The following is a 23,390-nucleotide window of genomic DNA, read 5'->3' as shown; positions in this document are numbered from 1 at the left end:
GCTGAGAGCTGCCAATGAGCCACCAGGATCCTCATGCCAACTATGAAACTGTACCCTCAGTTTCTTATCTGCTGTGCATTAGTGCTAAGCAGCTGTGTTGTACTGGGTCTGGTCGGAACTGAGTTAACTTCAGAGCAGCCTGTATGCTGCTGTGGTTTGGATTTGTGACTAAAGAACTGCTGACTGGTGAAACACACCAGTCTTTTTGGCTGTTGCTGAGCAGTGTTGGCACAGTGTCAAGGCTTCCTGTTTTTCTCATGCTGCCCTCCTCCAGTGAGTAGGCTTACAAGGGTGGGAGCAAGAAGGGAGAAGACAGAGCCAGGACAGTTGACTCAAGCTGGCCAAAGGGTTATTCCATAATATCTTGTTTAGCAATAAAAATTAGGGGTGGGATTGTCTTCCAAGGAAGTAGTTGTAGATGTTAATTGGACTGTTAACTGGCAGGACATCAGTCTGCTTGTGGGAGGTGATGACTGATGGATTTTGCATCACTCTGCATTTTTTTCCATCACTTACTAAACATTTTTATGTCAACTGAAGACTTTTCTCACTTTTGGTCTTCCTGCTCTCTCTCCTGTCCTGCCTAGGGGAGAGGGAGCAAGTGGCTCTATAGGTCCTTAGCTGCTGGCCAGGGCCAACTCATCACATCCATCCAACTAGCTTTTCATATCAGATACAACAAACATTTCAGAGACTGACATTTCGGAGCTTGTGGTCCAACTCTAGTCCTTTGCTGCACTGACAATGCAACAATGCATCCAAAGGAAAAGTGAGATAGAAAAAGTGAAGAATCACAGCTACTGGTGACAACCAAGGCAGCTGTTATTTCCTTGTGGAAAGGAGCCTGTAAGGAGGTGGATCACAGCCTGCTCTTCCCAGTTGGGAATAAGCAATGCAAATAAGGAATCTATTCCCAGAGGTGAACACAGATGAAAGATGTCTGTGAACAACAGTTTCTATGCTCTTTGACAGAACAATCCCCACAGTCTCGGAGAGACTTGGGTTATATCTGTGGAAGAAGGAAGTGGGATTTCCTCCAACCATCACCTGTAACTTCCTAGCTCAGAGTCACTCTCCTCTATCCAAGGCAACACCCACTAGTGAAATGGATGAAATGGCTAGAGAATCCTGGCAGCTTGCCTGTGCAAGACATCCACAGGCACCCTGGCCAGAAAAAAACAGAAGCTGACTGTATCTGTTGGGCTTCCATCTGAAAGGATTAGGGGGTTCTTGTGTAAAGGTATTTGTTGCTATGAAAACACTGATGGCAGTAAATGCTCCATATCTGAAATAAATCTAACCTAAAGGGAAGTGCTGAAGAGGAAGAAAATCTGTGCTAAAGCAATCTAAGTTGAAGACTAATAACCATAATGAAGCTGATGCCTCCATGCATTCAGACAGACTGCAATCAAAGCATTGTCAGGAGCTTGGAAACTCATTCCTGAACAGTGCTGAGACCTCCCTGTTAGAGGCTGCAGGAAATGTTCCCAGGGAGACAGGGAGCTCTTGAAGCTCCAGAGGCATCTCTGCCTTGCTTACTTGGTGAGAAGAGTGAACTGGTCTCTGTAAGTATTCAGAATGAAGTGAAAATAAACTAAGCAATCATTCACTGTTTCCCTTAAAGATACAGAATTTTGGTGACCTGTACAATCATTTGAAGATACAGATATTGCACTGCCCTAGACAAAGGACAAGAATCTCTAACATGATGCAGCAGGGCATGCAAGAGGAATCATTCTAAGAATAAAGAAAATCTTGTCAGATTTTTAGTGTTCAGAACATCAGAATTTGGGCTCACTTAGGATGGAGAGGTGGCACAGAATTGCAGCTGTGGCTTGAAAATGAAAAATCAACTAGAAAATCCATTATTGCCTCACCCCTGAATATTAGAGGAGGGCTGTACTGCATTAGGGCTAGGAAATGCCCCTTGATGGCACTTCTCTAGTTCTGATGGAAATATTAGATTACTTCTGTTTTGCTTCCACACTGGCTCACAGATTAGGAAAAAAACCTCCTAGACACCTCTATGTATCCTGTACATAAACAAGAGTTATTCTAGATGGCTGTAGCTTTCTACATAACTTTATCTCAAGTGCTTATCAGTACGAAAATTAACAATTCTATATAATAATAAAAATAATAACAACGATCTAAAAATACAACTTACAGATAGAAATTATTTCTCCTCTTCTCTATTATACCCTGCACACTGAAACACAAACAAGCATGCCAGGAAGTGTGATTTTTTGGGTCACTGATGAGGACACAGCCATGAGGACACTACCAGTGCTAAAAAGCAATAGAACTATAAGCTGTATTCTGTCACTACGAACTGAACTGATACAGGCACACACTGCGACTGTCTGAAGCACGATATGAAATTAGACAATTAAGTTATTCCTGGATTCACATACTACTGTTTTCCTAGTTAAGTTTTGCTAACGTTTTGCTGTATTTTACTGCTGACTTTTACGTTTCTCCCGAATCCCAACAGCAGAGGGCAGTCCTGGAGGCTGATTCAGCCTGGCACCAGAGTCTGGAAAAAGACTCCGAGAGGATTTTTCTGCTGTTTATCAGAAAGGTTATTCCAGGATACTTTTCCTTCACTTTCCCTGTCTACTTTGTAAGTATCTCTGGCTTCCCGAGTCACCCCAGCTATGGAAGGCCATGGATCCTGCCTCTGCTCCAACCTGACCTATTCAGAGGAAAATTAATCCCGCTTCAGAAGGCCAATGCTAAAATAAACTCGTGCTTGCTGGAGAGCGGAGAGGTGGCAGGGAAAAGGAGCCTATGTAAATGCCTGTTTCTCGTCTCCTGCTATAACCAGCCTCCTCCCACCCCATTACTACGGCTCAAAGCTGAGAGCAACCTCCCCTGCTGAGCTGTGCCCATTAGGAGAAAGTGCACGGCTCTCTGGGGTGGTTTTCCCAACAGCCCTGTCAAAGGGATCTCTTCCTCTCTGAAAGGAAGGGTGGTTTAGAAGTGGAGGGAAAAGGGAGAAAGGAGTGTGGGGTTTTTTATCTTGTTTTGCAGAGGTGAGAGGCAGAACAGGAGACAAAAGTGTATAATAATAAGCTGCTGGGTACCAGGGAGACTGTTTCCACACAACTCACTCTTCCTGCCAGTAGAGTATTACAAGGGAACAGAAAAGCCTGCAGCTTCAAAAATGCCTGACAAAATCAAAGCATGGCATTGAGGGAAATGCAGTGAAGCCACAGAGACCATTTTCAACTACATAAAGACCCACCTATCGTATTTGAACTACTTCTAACCTGAGAAAAAGAGGCGTCAGTCTCCAACACTGTAGCATCTGGAAGGAAGGACAAATAATATCCAAGCAGCAGACTAATACAGCTTGTGGATGGCCCCTCTGTGACTGTGATCCTGGAAGTAACTTAGGTGGTCCAGATAATTTATCCCAGTCTGACTTTCAAGACTGTTTCATGCCTGGACGATGGTTCCCAATATCCTCATTTTTCCCACTATATATACTCGGGACATCCCTTCTCTTTTTTTCCATTATAGCTGCATGGCAGATAAAGAATAGCCCTGTTTCTCCCATTACTGGATCCTATTATAAATAAGGAAAAATTCAAATGTAGTGGAATTTTTTTTCATACAGTGTTGACGTGAAAGACACTTGTACAGCATGTATTTATTCATACCTGCCTATACTACAATGGTAGATCGTATAGACAACAATTTCAAGCAATATACAAAGAATTAAGAGTGTATATTAATTCTTCCTTTCTCATAAGAAAGTATTAAAGATTTACAAAAAAGTATTAAAAGGTCTCCTTGCCCATGGAATCCGAAACTGGCAGTAATTTTCCAGGAGTGAATGAAACACAGACTAGATTTTTGTAAAGCTGACATAGCATACCCCATAAGCTAATTATTTCTTGACTTCTGCTTCCACCCCCCATTCCCTCTCATATCTAATACATCAGCTCAGCTGGACAACTTCAAATTCAAGGGAATTTTTAAAATAGGAACTCAAAATGGATCTTTCCCAGAGTATGTTCTGAAATAGTAAAGTACCCCACAAAGGGACACAACAGATTTGACACCACTTGCTAATTTAAATCAATCTCCGATATTTTCTCCAAAGTTTCCACTTGCCTAGTTTAAACATGAAGATTTGAGTTGTACTCCCAGGCCTTTGCCAGATGCTATATCCTATACTGAAGAGGTTAGACTTCACAACCAGAGTAGCACTTTCTAACATTCAGACCCATGGGGACAATGAGAAGCTACTTCTGCCTTTGCTTTGCTACTTCTCTCAGCTGTCCATCAACTGGCTACACAGTCATCTTATCTGTCCACAGGTCTGAAGATGATCAGATCAAGTGATACAAGAAGAAGCTGGGTCACAAACTACTGCACATATTTCTTCAACTTGACAATGGTTTTCTTGCAGGTTCAGCTTGTAACAGCACAGAAGTGGAAATATCTGTTCTTACCTGCATTTTTCTCCATGATAACAGACATTAAGGGCATGAAAATCACTTACTGACAGTCATTTATACAGGACTAATGTTCTAAAACAAGAGGCATTCTAGCTTATTACACAAAATTTGTTGTGAACTTAGCAAACGTTAGAGAAAAAGACCAGATCACTGCAAACAAAAAGGCTCAGCAATACCAGCCACAGACAGAATGAAGACCACATCTACTAAATATTAGACTAATTCAGCTAAATATGAGACCAACTATGAGGCTAAATATCACAGACTAACAAGTCGGAATTGATCCATCAGAAAATATGCCCAATGAATAAGCAAAGCAAAGTGTGTTCCAGTTATTAAAACTTTTTAAGATACTTAGCCTGACATTATTTTAGATAGAGGCCAGAGTGGAGAGAAAGGAACAAATCATTATCATACTGGTCTCAAGAAAAACAATATTGAGAATAATCAAATAAAGGTGCCCATGAAGACACATGCACCTTTGCCTTTTTTAGTGATGTGTTCCACACATCACTGGGTGTTCTTTTTTTTCATTCCCATCCCCAAGCAATTTCTTCCCAGCCTTCAGCCATTTAGCCCTCTGGTTTGTCTAGTTTCTGTTTCTACTGGCTTTTTTTTTCCATTTTTTTTTTCCTCTCTGAATTTTGTTCACAAGGCAGGAGGGTCTCTTCTCCCAAGTAGCTTCTCCCAAAGACAAGAGGGCATGGACTTAAGCTCTGCCAGGGGAGGTTTAGGTTAGGTATTAGGAAGAAATTCTTTACAGAGAGGGTGATCAGGCATTGGAATGGGCTGCCCAGGGAGGTGGTGGATTCTCCATCCCTGGAGATATTTAAAAAGAGACTGGATGTGGCACTCAGTGCCATGGTCTGATAACCATAGTGGGAGTGGATCAAGGGTTGGACTTGATGATCTCAGAGGTCCTTTCCAACCCAGATGATGATTCTGTGAATTAACTCTGACATCTACAAACTCAACCACTCAACCACTTTACTCTCCCTTTGGAGGGATGGTTACTGGCCTCCTAGTTCCTAGATTTAATGACTTGGGCAACTTCTAGGAAAAAAAATGCTAAAGAAATACTGTTCTTGGCAAACTCCTGATTAGCTAGTTAGTTTGGGTAGTTTTAGATGAAAATGGTTATTGAGAAAAATTCACTGGCATAACAAAGGATCCCAGATGGGAAAAAAGTCATCTTTTACTTATCTAGAGATGTGTAGAGATGGCCTTATTTTGTAATTTTCTTGCCAAGTAATGAAAGATGAATACTTTGGTTTATTACAAAAACATGTCTGGCATCATAATCAATGTTATTTGAATTATAATAACAATGTTTTTGTGAACAATTTAACCAGCACACAGGATGAGAAAAAAAATTATGATTCAGCCACTGAGGAATAGAATTTCTTCATTTCTCACTTACTTGAAAATAAGGTTGAAATTCTGCTAGAATTGTTGTAGTAATGTCTGTTTCAAGTATGTGTAGCAGTGACATCTACACTTAATGCCTGCAATTTTTTTCTGTAATATAATATGATTACTTCGGTTTGCTATTGCAGTGCAGGTTATCTGAGTACAAAGCTGTGATTCAGATGAACATATATTGCTGTCAGAAATCTTTTCAGTTTTTCTTAGAATATATGAAAATAAGCAGGAAAATTACGAGTTAGTTCACAGATGAAAGAGTAATCTAAAGTACAATCACAGAAGGAGAAACTCTAAAAAATATCTGAAGACAGGAAGAGGTAACAACTTGATCAGGAGATAATAATACTGTTTTTAATTGTTATTAAGAAATTATTATACTATAATCAGATAAATTGTCAGAATAGCTAATGGAAACCAAATAAATCACCATAATCTCCCTGGTACCCATGCCATCCCCTTTCCACTGACCTTTTTCTTCTCCACCACTACCTCAAAGAAGCCACTAGGAAAGTCAATGAAGCACTAAAAATGGGGAAAAAATACCAGTCAGTTAGTTGCTTTCACCAGGGTGATCCTTAAAACGACAGAAGTAGTTTAGTCAACAAATATACTTTCTTTACTAGTTCAGTCAAAAGGGATGTTAAAAATAAAACATGCCTGGCCACACACCTGCACGAAGAAGAAACTAAGCAACAGAGACTGGAGAGACCTTGTCTAACCTGTTTAACCCTGCTCGTGGGGTTGCATCTCCGTATTGCTCACCCATCCTTATCTCTCGCTGCAGCTTCTTCCTGTAATCTTTTATTTTTCTCTCCCTACCTAGCCTGGTTTTTTTCTTCTCCCTTTTATTCCTTCACTGCTTTTTTTTTTTTTTTCGTGAACAACCTTCCTGTGCCACAAAGCTGAGATCTCTTGCTCTGCCTCCTTTTTGCCCTAAGTGACATTTAACACACCTTCACCTCTCCATCCCCATTCCCTCTGGACTTTACTACTGCTCACTCATTTTTGGACTCCTGTTCTGTCCTGCCCATTCCACTCCCCTTTCTTCTCTAGATTTGCTGCTGCTGGAAGATACACTTCAGATATTTCCTACAGGCCTATTACATCTCAATTACTGTACATCCAGGATCCCATTGCCTGACTTTCCCTTTGCAGATTCAGTCTTACAGAGACTTCTTTCCCATCCCACCTCTTACCTCACACTGGGGCTGCTTCCTCCATTCCCTTGTTCTCTGTACATTTGTCCCTCTTACTTCTGCCACAGACACAAATATAGATATTATTCCTATTGTGGTAATTCAGATCCAACTCTTCTGCACCTTCTATATAAAGACACCAATGGTATCTTCCCTAATCTCTAGCTAAAAACCTGAGCAATCCTTAAAGTACCTCCTCAGTATAGATAAAAACAAGAGGTTTTAGTCTTGCCTTTGTTCTCCATCCTTCCTGCTGCCTGCCTTCTTCATCACTAAGGACCACTCTCTAAGCCCATTACTGGGTATCCCTCTCTTACTTGGATCTCCTCCTCAAGTGTCACATATCAGTTGGAAATCCTGCTGATCAATCCTACATATTAATGCTAAAAAGTATGTCTTTCAAGCCATTCACACTGATGGTGCTTTGATTCAAGCTTACATCACTTTATCTAGGACATTTCTTCTTTTTCTGGTCTGAAAAATGCTGTTTTACAATCCTATTACACCACATCAAGCATGTTTATTCTTTCAGCCCTGCACGGCCTGGTGTGCAAATGTTGTCTCAAGCCTAGAGCCAGATCAATCAGATCACTAAATTAGTTATCATTATTTATTGCTTACATTTTAAAACTGTCCTTTTTTTGCCTTCTTCCATGATTCCCCTCTTACTTAGGAAGAAATTACTATAAACATAAACCAGTGTTATACAGGGAGAATTTATGACAACCCTCCAAATCTTAAAAAAAAAAAAAAAAAAAAAAAAAAAGGCAAAATAAGACACAAGCATATTTCTTCTTGGCATCTTGCCAATACACTGTCTACCCATCACTATCCATGCTGTGGGATGGTCTGACTGATTCCTTGTGCTCCTCCTTGTGTCTGCCATCACTCAGACTTCTCATTTCTTGTGTCTGGCCTAGCCTCCACACAAGGGTTTCCTGTGTTTTCTAAATGCAAATAAACAAGGGTATGCAACACTTTGTAAAAGTTGATCTCCTGTAGTGTCTCAAGCTGGCTATTCACACACCAAAGCACAGTGCAGTCAGTCCCTAATCTCTTTTGAACATTTAGATCTACATTCTTATTTTTAGCTCAGGATTTTTAGGAACAAATTCCAGTGTCTTTATACTATGTCAGCAGTACAGAGCACCCAAAAACTCAGCATAGAAAGCCAGCTAATCCCTCCCAAGCTGCAAAGATCTAAGGAAGATGAGGCTTAACAGCTGGCTTTCACTAATTCAGAAAGGAAAGCTTGCATTTTCAAAACTGTTTTAACCATTTCTCCACAAAAGTAACTATTCTGAATATAGAACACCAAACCCTGTGTAAGGCTACATAAAGCCAAAGTTCCTTTCACTTTTTCTTTTCCTAATTATCCTCAAATTTGGTGGTACTGGTAGAGTGAGCAATGAGTTCCTTACAGGATAAGTTTGAACTCCCACAGTAAGTAGCCTAACAAGGCTCATTGTCATACATAGGAAGGTCCAAAACAGGCATTTGGAGCAAAAAAATCAAACAAATTAAGAATAACATTCAGAGTGGCAGACACATGTCCTGGTCCAGACCCACTTTTGTTAAAATTGTTCAGAAGCTGAGTAACTCCTGGAAATACACATCTGGGCTCAGGGAAGGGAGAGCAGAAGAAGAAAAAGTGGCTAATTGCTTTCTATGCATTGCTGCTTCTAAATACTGTCAGTCACAGCTAAATAGTATTAGTACTATAGAAAAATCTATTAAAGAAAAGAGCCTCTGTGGAGTGGAAGAAAGATGCACAACATGTTCAAAAGCTAATTGGAATTCTTATGATAAAGACTTTAATAAAATGCCATTTTAAAAATTCAAAAATTTAAATGAACTAATCCGAAGATGGTGGAGAACTAGCAGGCAAAAAACCCTTTCAAGGTAGACCCACACACACAGTCTCACTCCAGGCTCTTCCTCTCCCCTCTCCCTGTAGCATCCCACTGCCACTCTCCCATCTCTCACTCACCACACAGCAGTCAGCAGGGCACTGGCTGACACCTGAGTGCACACACACTAAGATCTTATCAATATGGACAGACGGGCAGCAAATCTGAGTAACACCATCACAGCTTTTAGATATTAAAGGGATATTTACTTTCCTGCAAAAAGTGGAGACACCAGGCCTGGAGAGTGAAGCCCGAGGAAGCAAAATGAAAGGTCAAGGGTACATCTGTTAAACAATAAATGCCCACAATTCACAGTCTAATTCTAGGGATCCCCTATGAATCTTGTACCTGCTTGCAGTCCTTGCTTGAAGAAAAGAGCTCTTTTAGGCCACATTCTTCCCCTTTTTTAGAAGTTGGGGAAAGGCTTTATCTGCTCAGAATGGCCAAGGTGCAAAGGTTACTCCTGGAAATGAAAGCTGTCATCCACTTCCCAGAGCTGAGGTTCATGAGAAGAGACCTCTACCTCAGCATACCTCAGAGTCACAGAGGGCAAGGCAAACAGGAGATCAGATTTACAGTCTCATTGACTCGTGCTGGCAAAGTCAGTGAGATTTGCTGTCCTGAGGAAAATGTCTCTTTGTGGAACAGCCAGTCTTTTAGCACCTACATTAAGATCAATCCTATTTCCATTATTGACACCATATTACAAAATGAAAGTAGATCCCACTACACTATGCATTCTTCAATATAACACTTTCCTGAGGGGACATCTTAATGTATTTTTAAGGCAAACTCCTAGGAATGCATCTACAACTTGGTGCATTGGCTTTCACAGCAGTCACCAAATAGATCTTGCTTTTTTATGATGAGAAACAGATGAAAAACGGGGGAAATCTGTAATCTTATATTTGAGACTCGAATGTTTCCCTATGAACCAGACAGCTAGGGAAGGCAGGGGTTCCCTACAGCCCTTACTCTTCTTTCACATCCGGTGCAAGTCAAGCAACTTCAGAGTGCCTGGGCAGGTGTTTCCTGGAGTCCCTTCCCCTCCCCCCCTTTCTGAGGGGATTCACTGAGACTGTGAGAGTGACCTTGCAGGGTTGGAATGAGGGTACGATGCAGGACAGCACACTGCCTCCTCTTCAGGAAAGCCAGGCCCTGGAGTGTGCTGGGCTATTTAAAGACCTCAACACCCGCAACTTCACACAGCCTATCAAACACGAAGTCACTTTCTTCGTCCTTGGCTCTGAAAGGTCTATCCCCACTCTGGTTACTGACACTCATGAATAGGGCACCGCCTTCCCGGCTGATGATACATCCCTGGTGACCTTTCTTGATAACACACACACACCAGGGTGCCTGCCCAGCCTCCACGTCCCCCTCGTGCTTCGCACTGCAAACCCCTGCACAAAGTCCAAGGCTTAAAGCACTCTTACTTCTTTAAGTTGGCTTCAGTCAGCAAGTTGAGCCACCACCTCTCCCAGGCTCCCTGGGCAAGCTTTCAGCCCACAGCCTGCACGAAACAGTTAACGTTGCCCGGAGCACCCCTGCCAACTTTCTCAGTGCCCTCCTGTGCTATTAATACAACAGGCACATGCTCTGACATAGCGTTCCACGGCAGGGAGCAGATAACTTTAATTTGCCCTTTAAACGTCCCGAGCCCGGCGGCCTTCGCGCTGCCTCCGCCAGGGAACATGGCGGCGCTGCCCGCGCCCCCCGCCGGGGCGGGCTCGGGGGGTCCCAGCCAATGCCCGTGCCCCGGGGGGGTGCCTCCTCCTATCGCGAGAGGCCGCGGGGTATAAGAGGGGCGGCGCGGGGCGGGGGGCCATTTGGCCGGCGGTGAGCGGGGGCGGCCGGGTGGGGAGGTGCGCGGCTCGTTGGCTCTCTCCGGGCAGGGGGTGTCGGACAGGCTGCCAACATGGGTGACCAAGCCCTCAGCTTCGTCAAGGACTTTTTGGCCGGTGGGATCGCCGCCGCCATCTCCAAGACGGCTGTCGCCCCTATCGAGAGAGTGAAGTTGCTGCTGCAGGTGAGGAGGCGCCGGGGGGAGGCGGCCCCGCTGGCGGCGGCGGGAGCCCGGCGGGGCCGCGCTACAGGTGGGTGCGGGAGCGGCGGGTGCCGGCCGGCGTGGCTATGGGAAGGAACTCGGCCGGCTCTGGGTAGGCGGGAGCTGCCCAGGCTCTTTAGCAGCGCTTCGAGGGTGCGGGAGCCGGGCCAGGCGGCGGGGAAGGCCCCGTCCCTGCCCTTCAGCGGGCCGCCGCGCGGGGTCACCCCTACAGTGCCCCACTCTCGACACTCTCATCCCTTCTCCTCCACACAGGTCCAACATGCCAGCAAACAGATCACGGCAGATAAGCAGTACAAGGGCATCATGGACTGCATAGTCCGCATCCCCAAGGAGCAAGGCGTGCTCTCCTTCTGGAGAGGCAACCTGGCCAACGTCATCCGGTACTTCCCCACCCAGGCCCTCAACTTCGCCTTCAAGGACAAGTACAAGCAGATCTTCCTTGGGGGAGTGGACAGGCACAAGCAGTTCTGGCGCTACTTCGCAGGGAACCTGGCGTCCGGCGGCGCCGCGGGAGCCACCTCCCTCTGCTTCGTCTACCCCCTGGATTTCGCCAGGACCCGGCTGGCGGCTGATGTGGGCAAAGGAGCCACTGAAAGGGAGTTCAGTGGGCTGGGCGACTGCATCGTCAAGATCTTTAAGTCCGATGGCTTGAAGGGCCTGTACCAAGGATTCAGTGTCTCTGTCCAGGGCATCATTATCTACAGAGCAGCCTATTTTGGGGTTTATGACACGGCCAAGGGTAAGAAGTGCATGGAGAAGTGACTGCAAGGGAAGATCCACCCAGTAAAGGCACTTGGCAGTACACAAGGACAAGCAGGACTTGGCTCAGCATCAGCTCAGGGTGCTAGTGCTAGGATATGCACAGGTGTTTCTGAAATGCATTCCTGCCTCGCTCAACTTGCTGCTCTGAGCAGAAGTCTTGAATGTGGAGTGTTTTCAGACACTTTCCAGTTTCTTTCTGTCTTAAGGCTTGTACAGATTGGCTTGTATGGTGGCTTGTTACTCATTATAGTTAATGACACAAGCCTGGGAGGGCTCTATAGGAGAGACCTTTTGGTCAGGAAGCATGAAGAAGGGCTTAGATCGCAAAATTGAACAGGCCCCTAAACTTGTTTCATGCATAATACCTGCTAATAGTTAAAGAGGGAGAACTTGCAGGCTTGATTAACTTCAGACATCAGTGGGTGATTGCTCTTCTACAGCCACTTTTCCCATAAACCCCTCCTCTATACTGACTGTTTATTTGTTCTTGATGACAGGTATGTTGCCTGATCCAAAGAATGTGCATATCGTAGTGAGCTGGATGATTGCCCAGAGTGTCACTGCAGTAGCAGGGCTGGTTTCTTACCCTTTTGATACTGTGCGACGTAGGATGATGATGCAGTCTGGCAGAAAGGGAGGTAAGAATAAGTGCTCCTGTGGTGTTCTGGCAGCAGGAAATATTATCTCCATTGACATATGATGGGAGATTCTGGGGATATTTATTTTGCAGAATGCTAGTGATCTTACTGGGGTCCTTTCAAAAAAAAACAAACTATGGGAAGCACATTGCTGGTTATTTCTGTCATGTTTACTTAAACTTACAGTTGATTTGTTTTGATTTCCATGTGGAGAAAATTTGCTTTTCATTAATCGATTTCTTGGCTATGATTTGCTTACTCTTTAATATGGATGAAAGTTGAAATAGACTTGCTGTAAAACTGCAAGCCTTCTGACTCTTATGTTTGTTTCCACAGCTGATATTATGTACACGGGCACAATTGATTGCTGGAAGAAGATAGCTAAAGATGAAGGAGGCAAAGCGTTCTTCAAAGGTGCCTGGTCGAATGTGTTGAGAGGCATGGGCGGAGCTTTTGTATTAGTACTTTATGATGAAATCAAGAAGTATGTCTAAAACAACATCATAGTGTAGTTCAATTGTTCTCCATCAACTTTTTTTTTTTTTTTTAAATATGCTATTGTGATGTAATGGACAACAACAAAATATTTCCTAGGGAAACAAAAGAGAATTTTGAGTAAACACCTGGTTGGGATGAGGATGCATTAATTTTAAAAACTGTCCACTGTATCACAGTTTTGTATAAAAATTTCTCCAATGTTTGTATTGGAACCTATGTATATACTATACTTCAAATATGAGGTAATTTTGTCTAGAGACAAGACATAGGTGGTCCATACATAGTTTAAAATCTAATTATGTGAACTCAGTGAAGTTATTCAGAGATGCCTATTGTACTGATGTCTCTAGCTACCCAAGTGTGGTGGCATAACATAAATTAAAATAATGTTTTCTTCTAAAGCTGTTTTTATTACATTAAGTGATATTAAGTGAAATGATTGTCTGAAAATACAAACAAAAGCACCAGGCTGAGTTTCTAACTGCAGCCTTCTCACCAACGCATTATAAAATCAAGTGGTTGAAACCACAGTCTGGTTTCTTCAAACATCCTTTGCAGATTGTGGACATACCAATTTCTTAAAATCCCTGTAATTAAAAAAAAAAAAAAGTTGTCTGCTCTGATGTTCAATTGAACTAAAACCGAAATAAATAAATTAATATATTAATGAACTTTCTTGTTGTTTTCAGTATGCTGCATACATTACAGATACATGTCCTTTAAGGTAATGTGCTAATTGGCACACTATTAGTGATTGTATGGTACTGCCTAAGCCTCTTGGAAGTTTTTCAACAGACTTTGAGTTAGGTGGAGTGGTTATTGGTAATTCTGCAATAGGAAAACTGAATGGAGTCAGCTTGATGGTACTGCAGTTAGTTATCTTACAGATAAACTACAGCATAGTCTTAGGTGCTTTGATAATTCATTTATATTAGCCTTAACTTTGAAATAAGTGTGTCTTCATTTGATAGTGAAGGCATTATTACTTATTTTACTTGATAAAGTCTATATTTTACTTGATAAAGTAGTTTAGAATGGAATCCTTATGAGTTACTAAAATAATTATACTGCAAACTACATAATTATTAACAACTTCAGCATTATGGGTGAGATCAGAATGCAGTAGTTTTTAAACTTTAGGTGCCGCATGGTTGTGAACTCTGAAGAATAGGTTCTATCATCAAGCAAAGCAAGGAAAAAGTGTTGTGGGTGTTCCAGAGGCTGAATTAGACTACATACCAATATTTATGTATCCACCTAGAAAAAAGGAGTAAGACTAAGAAAGTAATACTCAAGCTTTATTTCAGCTGCATCTTTTTCATATGTAGAAGTAAGGTATCTGGTGAGTTTCTGGTACAAATTCTGGAATTCCTGTTGTTTTTAGTGCCCTAGGGTGGAAAAAAGTGGAAATGTATTGGAAATGCACTAGCTCTACTTGAAGGTAAAAGGGTGACTAGTTACTTATAGAGCCTGCAGTTTCCACACTGAATATAAGCTGCAGAGTAGTTGGTGCCTGGGCTAGCAGCACTGAGTGAACAGTATTGCTCTAATGAAGGAGTCATCACTGCCTGAGGTAGGACAGTGGTGCAGGTGCTGTCACTGCTGCCAGCTGCCTCTCCCTGATACCTGTTCTCACAGCATTGCTTGTGTGAAAGCTGGAACAATTCAACATGCAAGCCTCTCCATGGAATAATATCCTTCTTGCTCTGTGAAAATAGATTGGAGTATAAATGGAGTCTCCCACAAATAATGTTTGTGGACACTGTCTAGGTTAAAATTTCATGTGACTACCACTGCACTAGCCCATCATTCGGATGGACTAAGAGCACACAGTAGATGGAAAATGACGTTTTGAGAACACTTACAGGTAAGCCACTCTAAGTGCTTGTATGCACATGCACACTCTGTGGCCCACTCCAGGCAGTGCTCTTCATACTTTGGGTCAGAGTTCAAAATTGACAATGAAACAAATCCACCTGAAAGAGCTCTGCACAATGACTGTGGCACTCAGCATTACTCTTTCTAAAAGTTTAACCTAAAATCCAGACATCAGCTGTGCAAAGCTGAAAAATAGATTTTGAAGATTATCTCCAGTTGTGATTTGAACTGCACTTAAATGAACTGATACCACTGCCCCAATGCTTTTGCATCTCTGCAACAGTCACAGACAAACTATGCAAGCAAAAGCCTACATCAAAAGCATTACCTTTTATCTCCCACTTGCACACTAGGAAACCCAACCTAACTAGCCTGGTAATATATCTTTCTAATAAAGAATGACAAAGCCCACCTATCATGCAGCTGCCCAGCTCTGAAAGGACACTGCCTGGAAAGGGAACTGAGATCTGCTGCTCTTTTGGATGAGGTGAAGTTGGGAACTTCAGGTGGGTATGCAAGTTATATCTGTCTAAAAAGAGTGTAGCCTACTGCAGAGAGGGAAAGAATCTGACAGCAGACTGAATTTGTCATACCTTTCTGAAGGTGATAACCTTCACTCTGCTCTATGCTTGTCATGGAAGCAGCAGCCATTATTTCTTTAAAATTCATAGGGAAGAGTTTAAGACATAGTGAGAAATACAGCAAGGTTTTGTCCTTCTGCCAAGTAGTTAAAAACAACACTACATCTGCAAGCCTGCCTCAGATGGGATAATCTCAGCAGAAGTCACAGTAGCCAACCTGAGGTCAGGGGATGAAACATTGTTTCCCAGATGGTAAATCTCAGACACCTGTGTTCACTTCGTGAAGTCCCTCTTTAAACCAAGAGCTTTCATCTGCCCCATGACTCAACCTGCCCAGGATGGGAAGGCAGAAGTTATTTTTGTCTACTGACCATGAAGTAGACACGTTCATGGAGCAGACACATTCCCCATGTCTACTGACATGGAGAACATAATGGGATAAAGAAGTTATTGGTGATCTGTTAGAAAAAAGACACACAGGCTTTTTACAGGGGCTTATCCTGAAACACATTAGATGACAATCAGGAAAATACAGTCCAGTAAAATGTCTACATACATCATAGAAGCCATAAAATCCATCCAGCTATTTGACTAGGACAATCAGACAAACCCTCTTGAGTGACAGGATGACAGAAGAGATGCCTCAGGATCTTCAGTGAAGACTTCAAGCACTCTGACAGAAGACAGGCTGTGGCACAGGGGAAAGCCTATACATTCCATATGAGGAATGGCCTTGTGTGATTCCTCCAAATTAGCTGGAGTCTCTCACGTTCATTTGGATTAATACTGAGTCGTAAAGAACTCAGTCTGTTTGGGAAAATGCCCTTCATGTGTCATCTATCCAGACAGATAGGTATCATCACTCCCAGTTCCTTTCATTTAGTGAGTGATTAAAGCTCAGACCTTCAGCATTGCAGAAAATAATACACAGCAGAACCCTGTCCTGGAAGAAATGGAGCTTAGGAATGATACAGGAATACTTCCAGAGCACAAATGTGATGGAGGCATCACAATTCGTTTCTCCTCATAGTGAGATCAGTACTCCAGTGCTGGCATCCAAATTGGCAATCTTGTCACTTCAGCTGGGAGACTGGTTCCTACCTGAAACCCTCTGTTAAAACAGCGTAGCAGTTCACTTTAAGGTGGAAGCAAAGCAGCTTGCACTTTTTTTTCTGAGAGATCTTTTTTTGCAGGGAAGAAAAAAGTAGAACATAAAGTGTCAGCTTACAAAAACGGACAGAAAACAAGTCTATTAGAAACAGGATTTTTTGCTATACAAATCATGAGATTATCTAAGACCTGCCGATATAGCTTATTTTTAAAAATGCACACCAAAGGCACTAACAGGTAAAGTGCATCAATGAACAAACTGACTCTTTGCACTTCCCACGGTACAAAACACTTCTCCATGGTCTCCTTTGCAGCTCAATACCAATGATAAAATTCCAAAAGAATCCACTGCAATGACAAGCAATTCATGTTAAATATTTTATTTCTTATGATTTAGAAAAATGACATACAAAATTGACAGTCTTTTATACCAAAATTAAATAAGATTAAGCAATTAAAAGCAAATTGTTTTGTGAATTTCTTTACAGAAAAAAACCCCATATATGAACACTAAAAATCATTTAAACTGTGACCTTGATACTCACATTCAAGGACAAAAATCTTTAAATAGTAAATAAGTTTAATTAGGACAATAGCACAAATAAATACAGTTGCACTATGCAAAATATTCCTTGCAATCCCTATCAATGAATAATAATTGCAATAAAAAAACTGCCACAATGCTGCTTTAGAGTTCAAATATTGTCAAACAGCTAAATTTGATCTGCAGGTTACCAGGTGCAGAAGCTGTGCCAAACCACCACACAGGACCAATTAAGTTTGTTACAATGCAGAACACCTGAAAGACTAAGCCCTCATGCAAGCATGAGCAAAGAATAATAAACTTTCAATTCCACAGGGCCAAGACCCAGCAGTACTGAACATTGCTTTTTTTTATTTTATGCATAATACGAAGTGATGTCCTGTAATTCTTCTGGGAAGAAGCTGGAGAAGTGACCAGGCTTCCAGCAACATCCATTCGATAGTGACATCACAGTTTTTGCTCTTCATTAAGACTGTCCTAAAAAATAAGGTCACTGAAAGTTTGCCTTCATGTAATAGAAGTAAAGCATACCACGTAGTATTTGTGATTACCAATCAATTAAATTTTAATTCCTTTCTAAATGGATGTTGATACTGAAGCTTATCTGACACTACTACAAATATTTGGTATGACCATGACATTAAAAAACCAAGAAGCATAACAAGATTTTTTTTTCTACTGCTTGGTTTTGTTGTTTTTTGTTTTTTTTTCCAAATTCGGATCATTCTCAGATGTTTAAGTTTCCTGAAGCTCACCCACCACAGAGCACAAGGTTCTACAAAAGCAAGGCCATGAAATATTTCCCTTGCTTGAGAACTAACATTCTTCAGCTTGAGAAATAACTAAAACTCCCTATTTAGAGTCAACCTGAAACTGCTGTTCTCTTCAGTCTTTACCCTTGTTCAAACAGTACCAGATGCATCATTCCTATGCAAAGATCCCAATACAACTTCCAAAACTATTTTAAATCTGGAAGACACAGCCTTGAGTATAAAACAAATGCTTCAACACTTGGAGCACAGGTGGAGTGGCAGATCACCTGCAGCCTCAGTATTCTATCTAACCATGCAGGAATACACAATCTGCTTCACCCCCTTGTGTTGCAGAAAGAGATCCTTTAAGCCAAAAGATCACTGCACACAAAGCTCAGAAGGCTTATCTAAACCAGGATGAAAATCAAGGACAATCTAGGGATTAAGCATACACTTATGAGTTTAATGCAATATTTTAAAATATTAAGTGTTTTCTTTCTATATTGTACCTATAGTGCAGCAAATCTGTCCTTCCATGTTATGGATACAAATTCCACTTATGAGTAGAGAATAAAAACAAGAATTAGCAATTTCTATTTAACTTGTCCATTTAAATACCCCCTTCTCCTTTCATAAGTTCTTCCTGTCATGCAAAACACTGACTGAAGTAAAACTGTTCACTTAAAACATTTTATAAACAATTATACCATATGCAATGCATTTTAATCACTGAACAATGCAGAAAACACTTTGCACACTGAATCTGCAAAAGCACTGAAACCACAAGTCTGAGGATCATCTCAGTATACGAGGCAAAGAATGTACTTATAGCCAAGCAGCACGGACATTGGTGGGCTTAGGTCTTTGTAGTGCCCCACAGGCTGTATCAGACATGCTTTTTTCATTCCTCTGGCTCATTGTAGCTGGTACAGTGGTGGCTCTTGAAGTGCGTCCTGTTAACACACACAGTGAAAATGCATGTTCAGTACATAAGAAAACCTCATGCTATATTAGTACTGCAACACTCATTACCAGAGCTCCCAGGAAAAAAACAAACAATAAACAAATCTCAGTAAATTAAATATAACCCCAAAATGCTATGAGTTGAATGCTAATGGTCAGGCCACAGAATTCAGGCCTATGCCATAGCGCTGTGGTTCTTTAACCTGACATATGGCTTTATAGGGACACATGATCTACATTTCCAAACACTACACACAATTTTTAAGAGAGAATCATAGAATCATAGAATCCTTGGGGTTGGAAGGGACCTCGAAAGATCATCTAGTCCAATCCCCCCTGCCAGAGCAGGGCCACCTAGAGCACTTCGCATAGGAACGTGTCCAGGCGGGTTTTGAATGTCTCCAGTGAAGGAGACTCCACGACCCCCCTGGGCAGCCTGTTCCAGGGCTCTGTCACCCTTACAGTAAAAAAATTTTTTCGAATATTCAACTTGAACCTCCTATGCTCCAATTTACACCCATTACCCCTTGTCCTATCACTGGTCACCACTGAGAAAAGCCTAACTCCATCTCCCTGACACTCACCCCTTACATATTTGAAAACATTGATGAGGTCACCCCTCAGTCTCCTTTTCTCCAAACTAAAGAGACCCAGCTCCCTCAGCCTTTCCTCATAAGGGAGATGTTCCACTCCCTTAATCATCTTAGTAGCTCTGCGCTGGACTCTTTCAAGCACTTCCCTGTCCTTCTTGAACTGAGGGGCCCAGAACTGGACACAATACTCCAGGTACGGCCTCACCAATGCAGAATAGAAGGGGAGGAGAACCTCTCTTGACCTAACCACACCCTTTCTAATGCACCCCAGGATGCCATTGGCCTTCTTGGCCACAAGGGCACATTGCTGGCTCATGGTCATCCTCCTGTCTACCAGGACCCCCAGGTCTCTTTCACCTACACTGCTCTCCAGCAGGTCAGCCCCCAACCTATACTGGGACATTGTGTTGTTCTTCCCCAAATGCAAAACTCTACACTTCCCCTTGTTGAATTTCATCATGTTTCTCTCTGCCCAACTCTCCAGCCTGTCTAAGTCTCTCTGAATGGCAGCACAGCCTTCTGGTGTGTCAGCCACTCCTCCCAGCTTAGTGTCATCAGCAAACTTGCTGAGGGTACATTCTATACCCTCATCCAAGTTGTTGATGAAGATATTGAACAACACCGGTCCCAGTACCGACCCCTGAGGGACTCCACTGGTCACACACCTCCAACCAGATTCTGCCCCATTGACTACAACTCTCTGACTCCTTCCTTTCAACCAGTTCCTGATCCACCTCACTACCTGATCACCAAACCCATACTTGATCAACTTATCTACAAGGATGGATCCACATTGTCTGAATAAGAATTTGATCCTTATTTGGGGTTTTTCATTGTTGGTTGTTATTGTCACTTCTTTCAATGGCAGAATGAGGAATATTTCTTTACAAAATGGACTTTTTTCAACCTTCTTGGAAAAGACTATTAACAAAATAATTTATCAGAAATTTAGGATGATAAGTAAATAATTCACATGGTCAGAATATTTTTGGTATGATTAAAAAAAATCCTTTTAATGATTTCTGTATGTTAAATGATCAGTCTAAGGGAGACTGAAAATGGAACTTTTTTTCTACTCTTAGCAGTAAGTGCTTCATAATTCTGAATCATGAAAAGATAAAATACATTCAAATAAATGCAGTCTTCAAAGTACTTACTGGAAGGACTAAGCTGGCTGAGAGCAGATTTTCCTCTTCTTACAGAAGGTGAAGAAGTCAGATAGCTCATCTGGCGCTGATAGTCCAACAATTGCTCAGAACGCCTCAAACCAGCTGTCGGTTTCACTGCTTCCAGTCTTTTCAGGAAAGCCTTAGTATTGAAGAAAAATATCATTAAGGAAGAGGAATAACACACACACACAAGAAAATACAAAACAGATATTCACAAATTGGTTTTAATTCAAAAGTAAGTACTAAGCAGTAAGTAATAATCCAAGTTTTTAGCATTGCACAACATGAACTCCTCCACTGGTGACTAACAGAAGCTATCCTGCTCATATCCAGTCATGTTCCTACTTTTAAATTTCCAAAAGCATGAGAAGTTGTCTTAAGTTTTCTGTTTGTTTTGGTTTTTTAAAGCTTCATTTTGCAAACATACTTAGACCACTTTATACTGCCCTCCAGGATCATCAGGGAGAATTACTAAATCAATTCTGTGAAAGTAATGTCAAAAGGAAAGCACAAACATCCACTGGACACTATTTTTACAAATCCATAATCTAATTTTAAGATATTCTAACTGAAATTACTACAGGCATAATTTCCTCCTGTTGAAATTAACCCTAGCAATCATGCAGCAGGCATTAAATTAGAACTGCTACTTACACAGTATTTGTAAGATACAGATAGCTTCCCATTCTGCCTAACTACTTCTACTTAAAACATGATGTATTGGTTTAAGACATCTCATCATCTAAAAAATAACCTGATGTCAGAACAAGTTTTGAAGTACTCAGGTATATACAATTTCCAGCTAAAACTTTCAGATTATTAATACATTCTGCCTCCATCATTTGCCTTGCACAGATCTATACATTCCCTCCACTAATTTAAATTCATTTGATGGCCTACAAGCATTTGGCAATGACACTAGGCATTACTGGGCAGGGTTATGACATGCATCCCATCAACGACAGACAATGCAAACTGATTACTCCAGTCTCTGAAGTACTAAAAATACCTCTGGTAATAAGGATGAAATGTGGAGTTGCATACTTATATGGTAGAAGTCAAGAATTTGTCTGTATAGCAATTCACTCTGTATAAAGTGGTCATCCTCTCGTACTCCAAATCAGGTATGAGTCTTTTTTTTTTTTTTTTTTTTTTTTTTTAGAATAATAAAAGAAATACAGAAAGTGACTTAGGAAACAGCATAGTATTCATAGGATCATCAGTTGTCATTGTCTACCTGTAACAAAAATTATAAACTCTTGGTAGTTTCTGCGTGGGCACTGGAAGCCTGCAGAGTGCACAAGCAAGAAAGGACAAGTGATTTTGGCTCAGACTTGACATGTCACAAGTGCTTGCAGCAAGTGCCAGTTAGTTCATCGTCAAGTGGAAATACCTAAGTAAGCAAAAGTCAAAGGAAGGACTTCAGCTAGAAATAGCTCTCCACTAACACCAGTGGCAGAACATGAAATGGCAGACTTGCCTCTCAATGTTACATCCAATATTTTGCTTACAACTTCATCCACATCTCTACATACATCCCACATGCAACTACATACATTTAGACTTGCAGATATCACTTATTTACCTTTGGAATTAAAAGTGGAAACTCTCAATACATTCAGTTGAATCACAAAGGGACTGAATAAACTGTGCAACACTTTTCCAGGAGAGTTGAGCATGTTACAATTCTACACTCCAACAATAACAGCCTCATAGAATTTGCAAACCTTAACACAGCAGGAATTTCAAGCTTAATTCTGAACATACAACATTTATATATGCACACTTTATTCTAATTTAAATACAGTTCTGGTTTTCCTTTTATGCTTATATTTTGACAAGGATCAAGTCCTACTACTAAATATAAAACAATCAAACAAACAACAAACAAACAACCTCTCTCAGTAGCAAAACATGATTTTGAACAGGTTAACACTGGACTTGATACAGCCCTAAATATAAGCAGAGTAGATCAAGATTCCATGGTGCAAAAAGGTTCTAAGAAAAGCTCTTCTACAGAAAGAGAGAGTTGCTCCTGTGGTTCCCTTGCCCTCTGCTGCAAATTGTATCACGGGCTTGTTAACTTACAGACTATCTGTGGTCATAAATTCTGCAGTCTGGAGAATGGCTTGCTGCATACAGAAATGAACTCATCAACACACTGAAATGGCAGTCCTGACCTACTAAATCTATAACCCAGAACTAATCTGATTCTTATGTTTTTATTAACAACCCTACAATCTTGAGGTCCTTAACTGAAGAAGTGTCTTGAACAATGGTACAAGTACCTTAAACAAATATTCTTTTTTAATTATACACATGAAACTACTAATTCTTTCATTATGTTCTGCTTTCAAGAAATGGACCAAAGAACACTGCCACTTTCCTTGCTCTTTTGAAGTACATCTCTGGAGACTAAATTTTGCAACACTAAAGTGAACAGAAATGCTGACACTGAAACTACTGACCAAAAACTCAGACCACATAACACAATCCAAGTGTTCAGAATCAAATATTTATTCCCGATCAGATCTAAGGAATAAAAAGCCAACCATAACACACACTAATTGCAATCATTAGCTGCTCTGAATTGCATTATAGTTCCTCCAGAGCTTTTGATTCAAGCTTTATACATAGAGAATATTGCATCACTGATAACCTCTCAGCTTGGAAAAAGCCTCCTGCTTCCTCCACCTTCTTTTACTTTATCATAATACAATAAAAGTACAATAATAATACAAAAAACAGGAAAAAAAAATCACAGAAGGTGTTTCTGCATTATTACCTTCTAGGAATAGGATAAGCCTTTATAATTCTAGGCATTTGGACATAAA

General features: G+C 41.3%; 2 protein-coding genes and 1 long non-coding RNA gene across 4 annotated transcripts in view; 1 reads left to right on the top strand and 2 right to left on the bottom strand.

The window, feature by feature from the left end:
• Nucleotides 1-6,416, bottom strand: part of LOC115598255 — a 37,155-nt gene extending 30,739 nt beyond the window's left edge. For both annotated transcript variants that reach the window (XR_003987530.1, XR_003987529.1), the window contains exon 1: nucleotides 6,363-6,416. This is a non-coding gene — a long non-coding RNA (uncharacterized LOC115598255). The remainder of the gene's footprint in view (nucleotides 1-6,362) is intronic.
• Nucleotides 6,417-10,816: 4,400 nt separating this feature from the next.
• SLC25A4 (solute carrier family 25 member 4) lies at nucleotides 10,817-13,637 on the top strand. The gene is made up of 4 exons (XM_030449532.1): nucleotides 10,817-11,029; nucleotides 11,321-11,807; nucleotides 12,328-12,468; nucleotides 12,805-13,637. The coding sequence occupies exons 1-4, from the start codon at nucleotides 10,919-10,921 to the stop codon at nucleotides 12,960-12,962; spliced, it is 897 nt and encodes a 298-aa protein (XP_030305392.1). The 5' UTR covers nucleotides 10,817-10,918; the 3' UTR covers nucleotides 12,963-13,637.
• Nucleotides 13,638-16,979: 3,342 nt separating this feature from the next.
• The window catches only part of CFAP97 (cilia and flagella associated protein 97), a 34,767-nt gene continuing 28,356 nt past the window's right edge, over nucleotides 16,980-23,390 (bottom strand). Inside the window, exons 5-7 of the mRNA XM_008491870.2 lie at nucleotides 20,545-20,695; nucleotides 18,678-18,784; nucleotides 16,980-17,556 (exon numbers count right to left, since the gene is read on the bottom strand). Of these exons, the coding sequence (XP_008490092.2) occupies nucleotides 17,527-17,556; nucleotides 18,678-18,784; nucleotides 20,545-20,695 (288 nt within the window). The 3' untranslated portion in view covers nucleotides 16,980-17,526. The remainder of the gene's footprint in view (nucleotides 17,557-18,677; nucleotides 18,785-20,544; nucleotides 20,696-23,390) is intronic.

Source organism: Calypte anna, chromosome 4A, assembly GCF_003957555.1.
Source record: "Calypte anna isolate BGI_N300 chromosome 4A, bCalAnn1_v1.p, whole genome shotgun sequence".
NCBI lineage: Eukaryota > Metazoa > Chordata > Aves > Apodiformes > Trochilidae > Calypte > Calypte anna.
The sequence above is the reverse complement of the archived record's forward strand: the minus strand, read 5'-3'. Positions and strand labels throughout refer to the sequence as shown.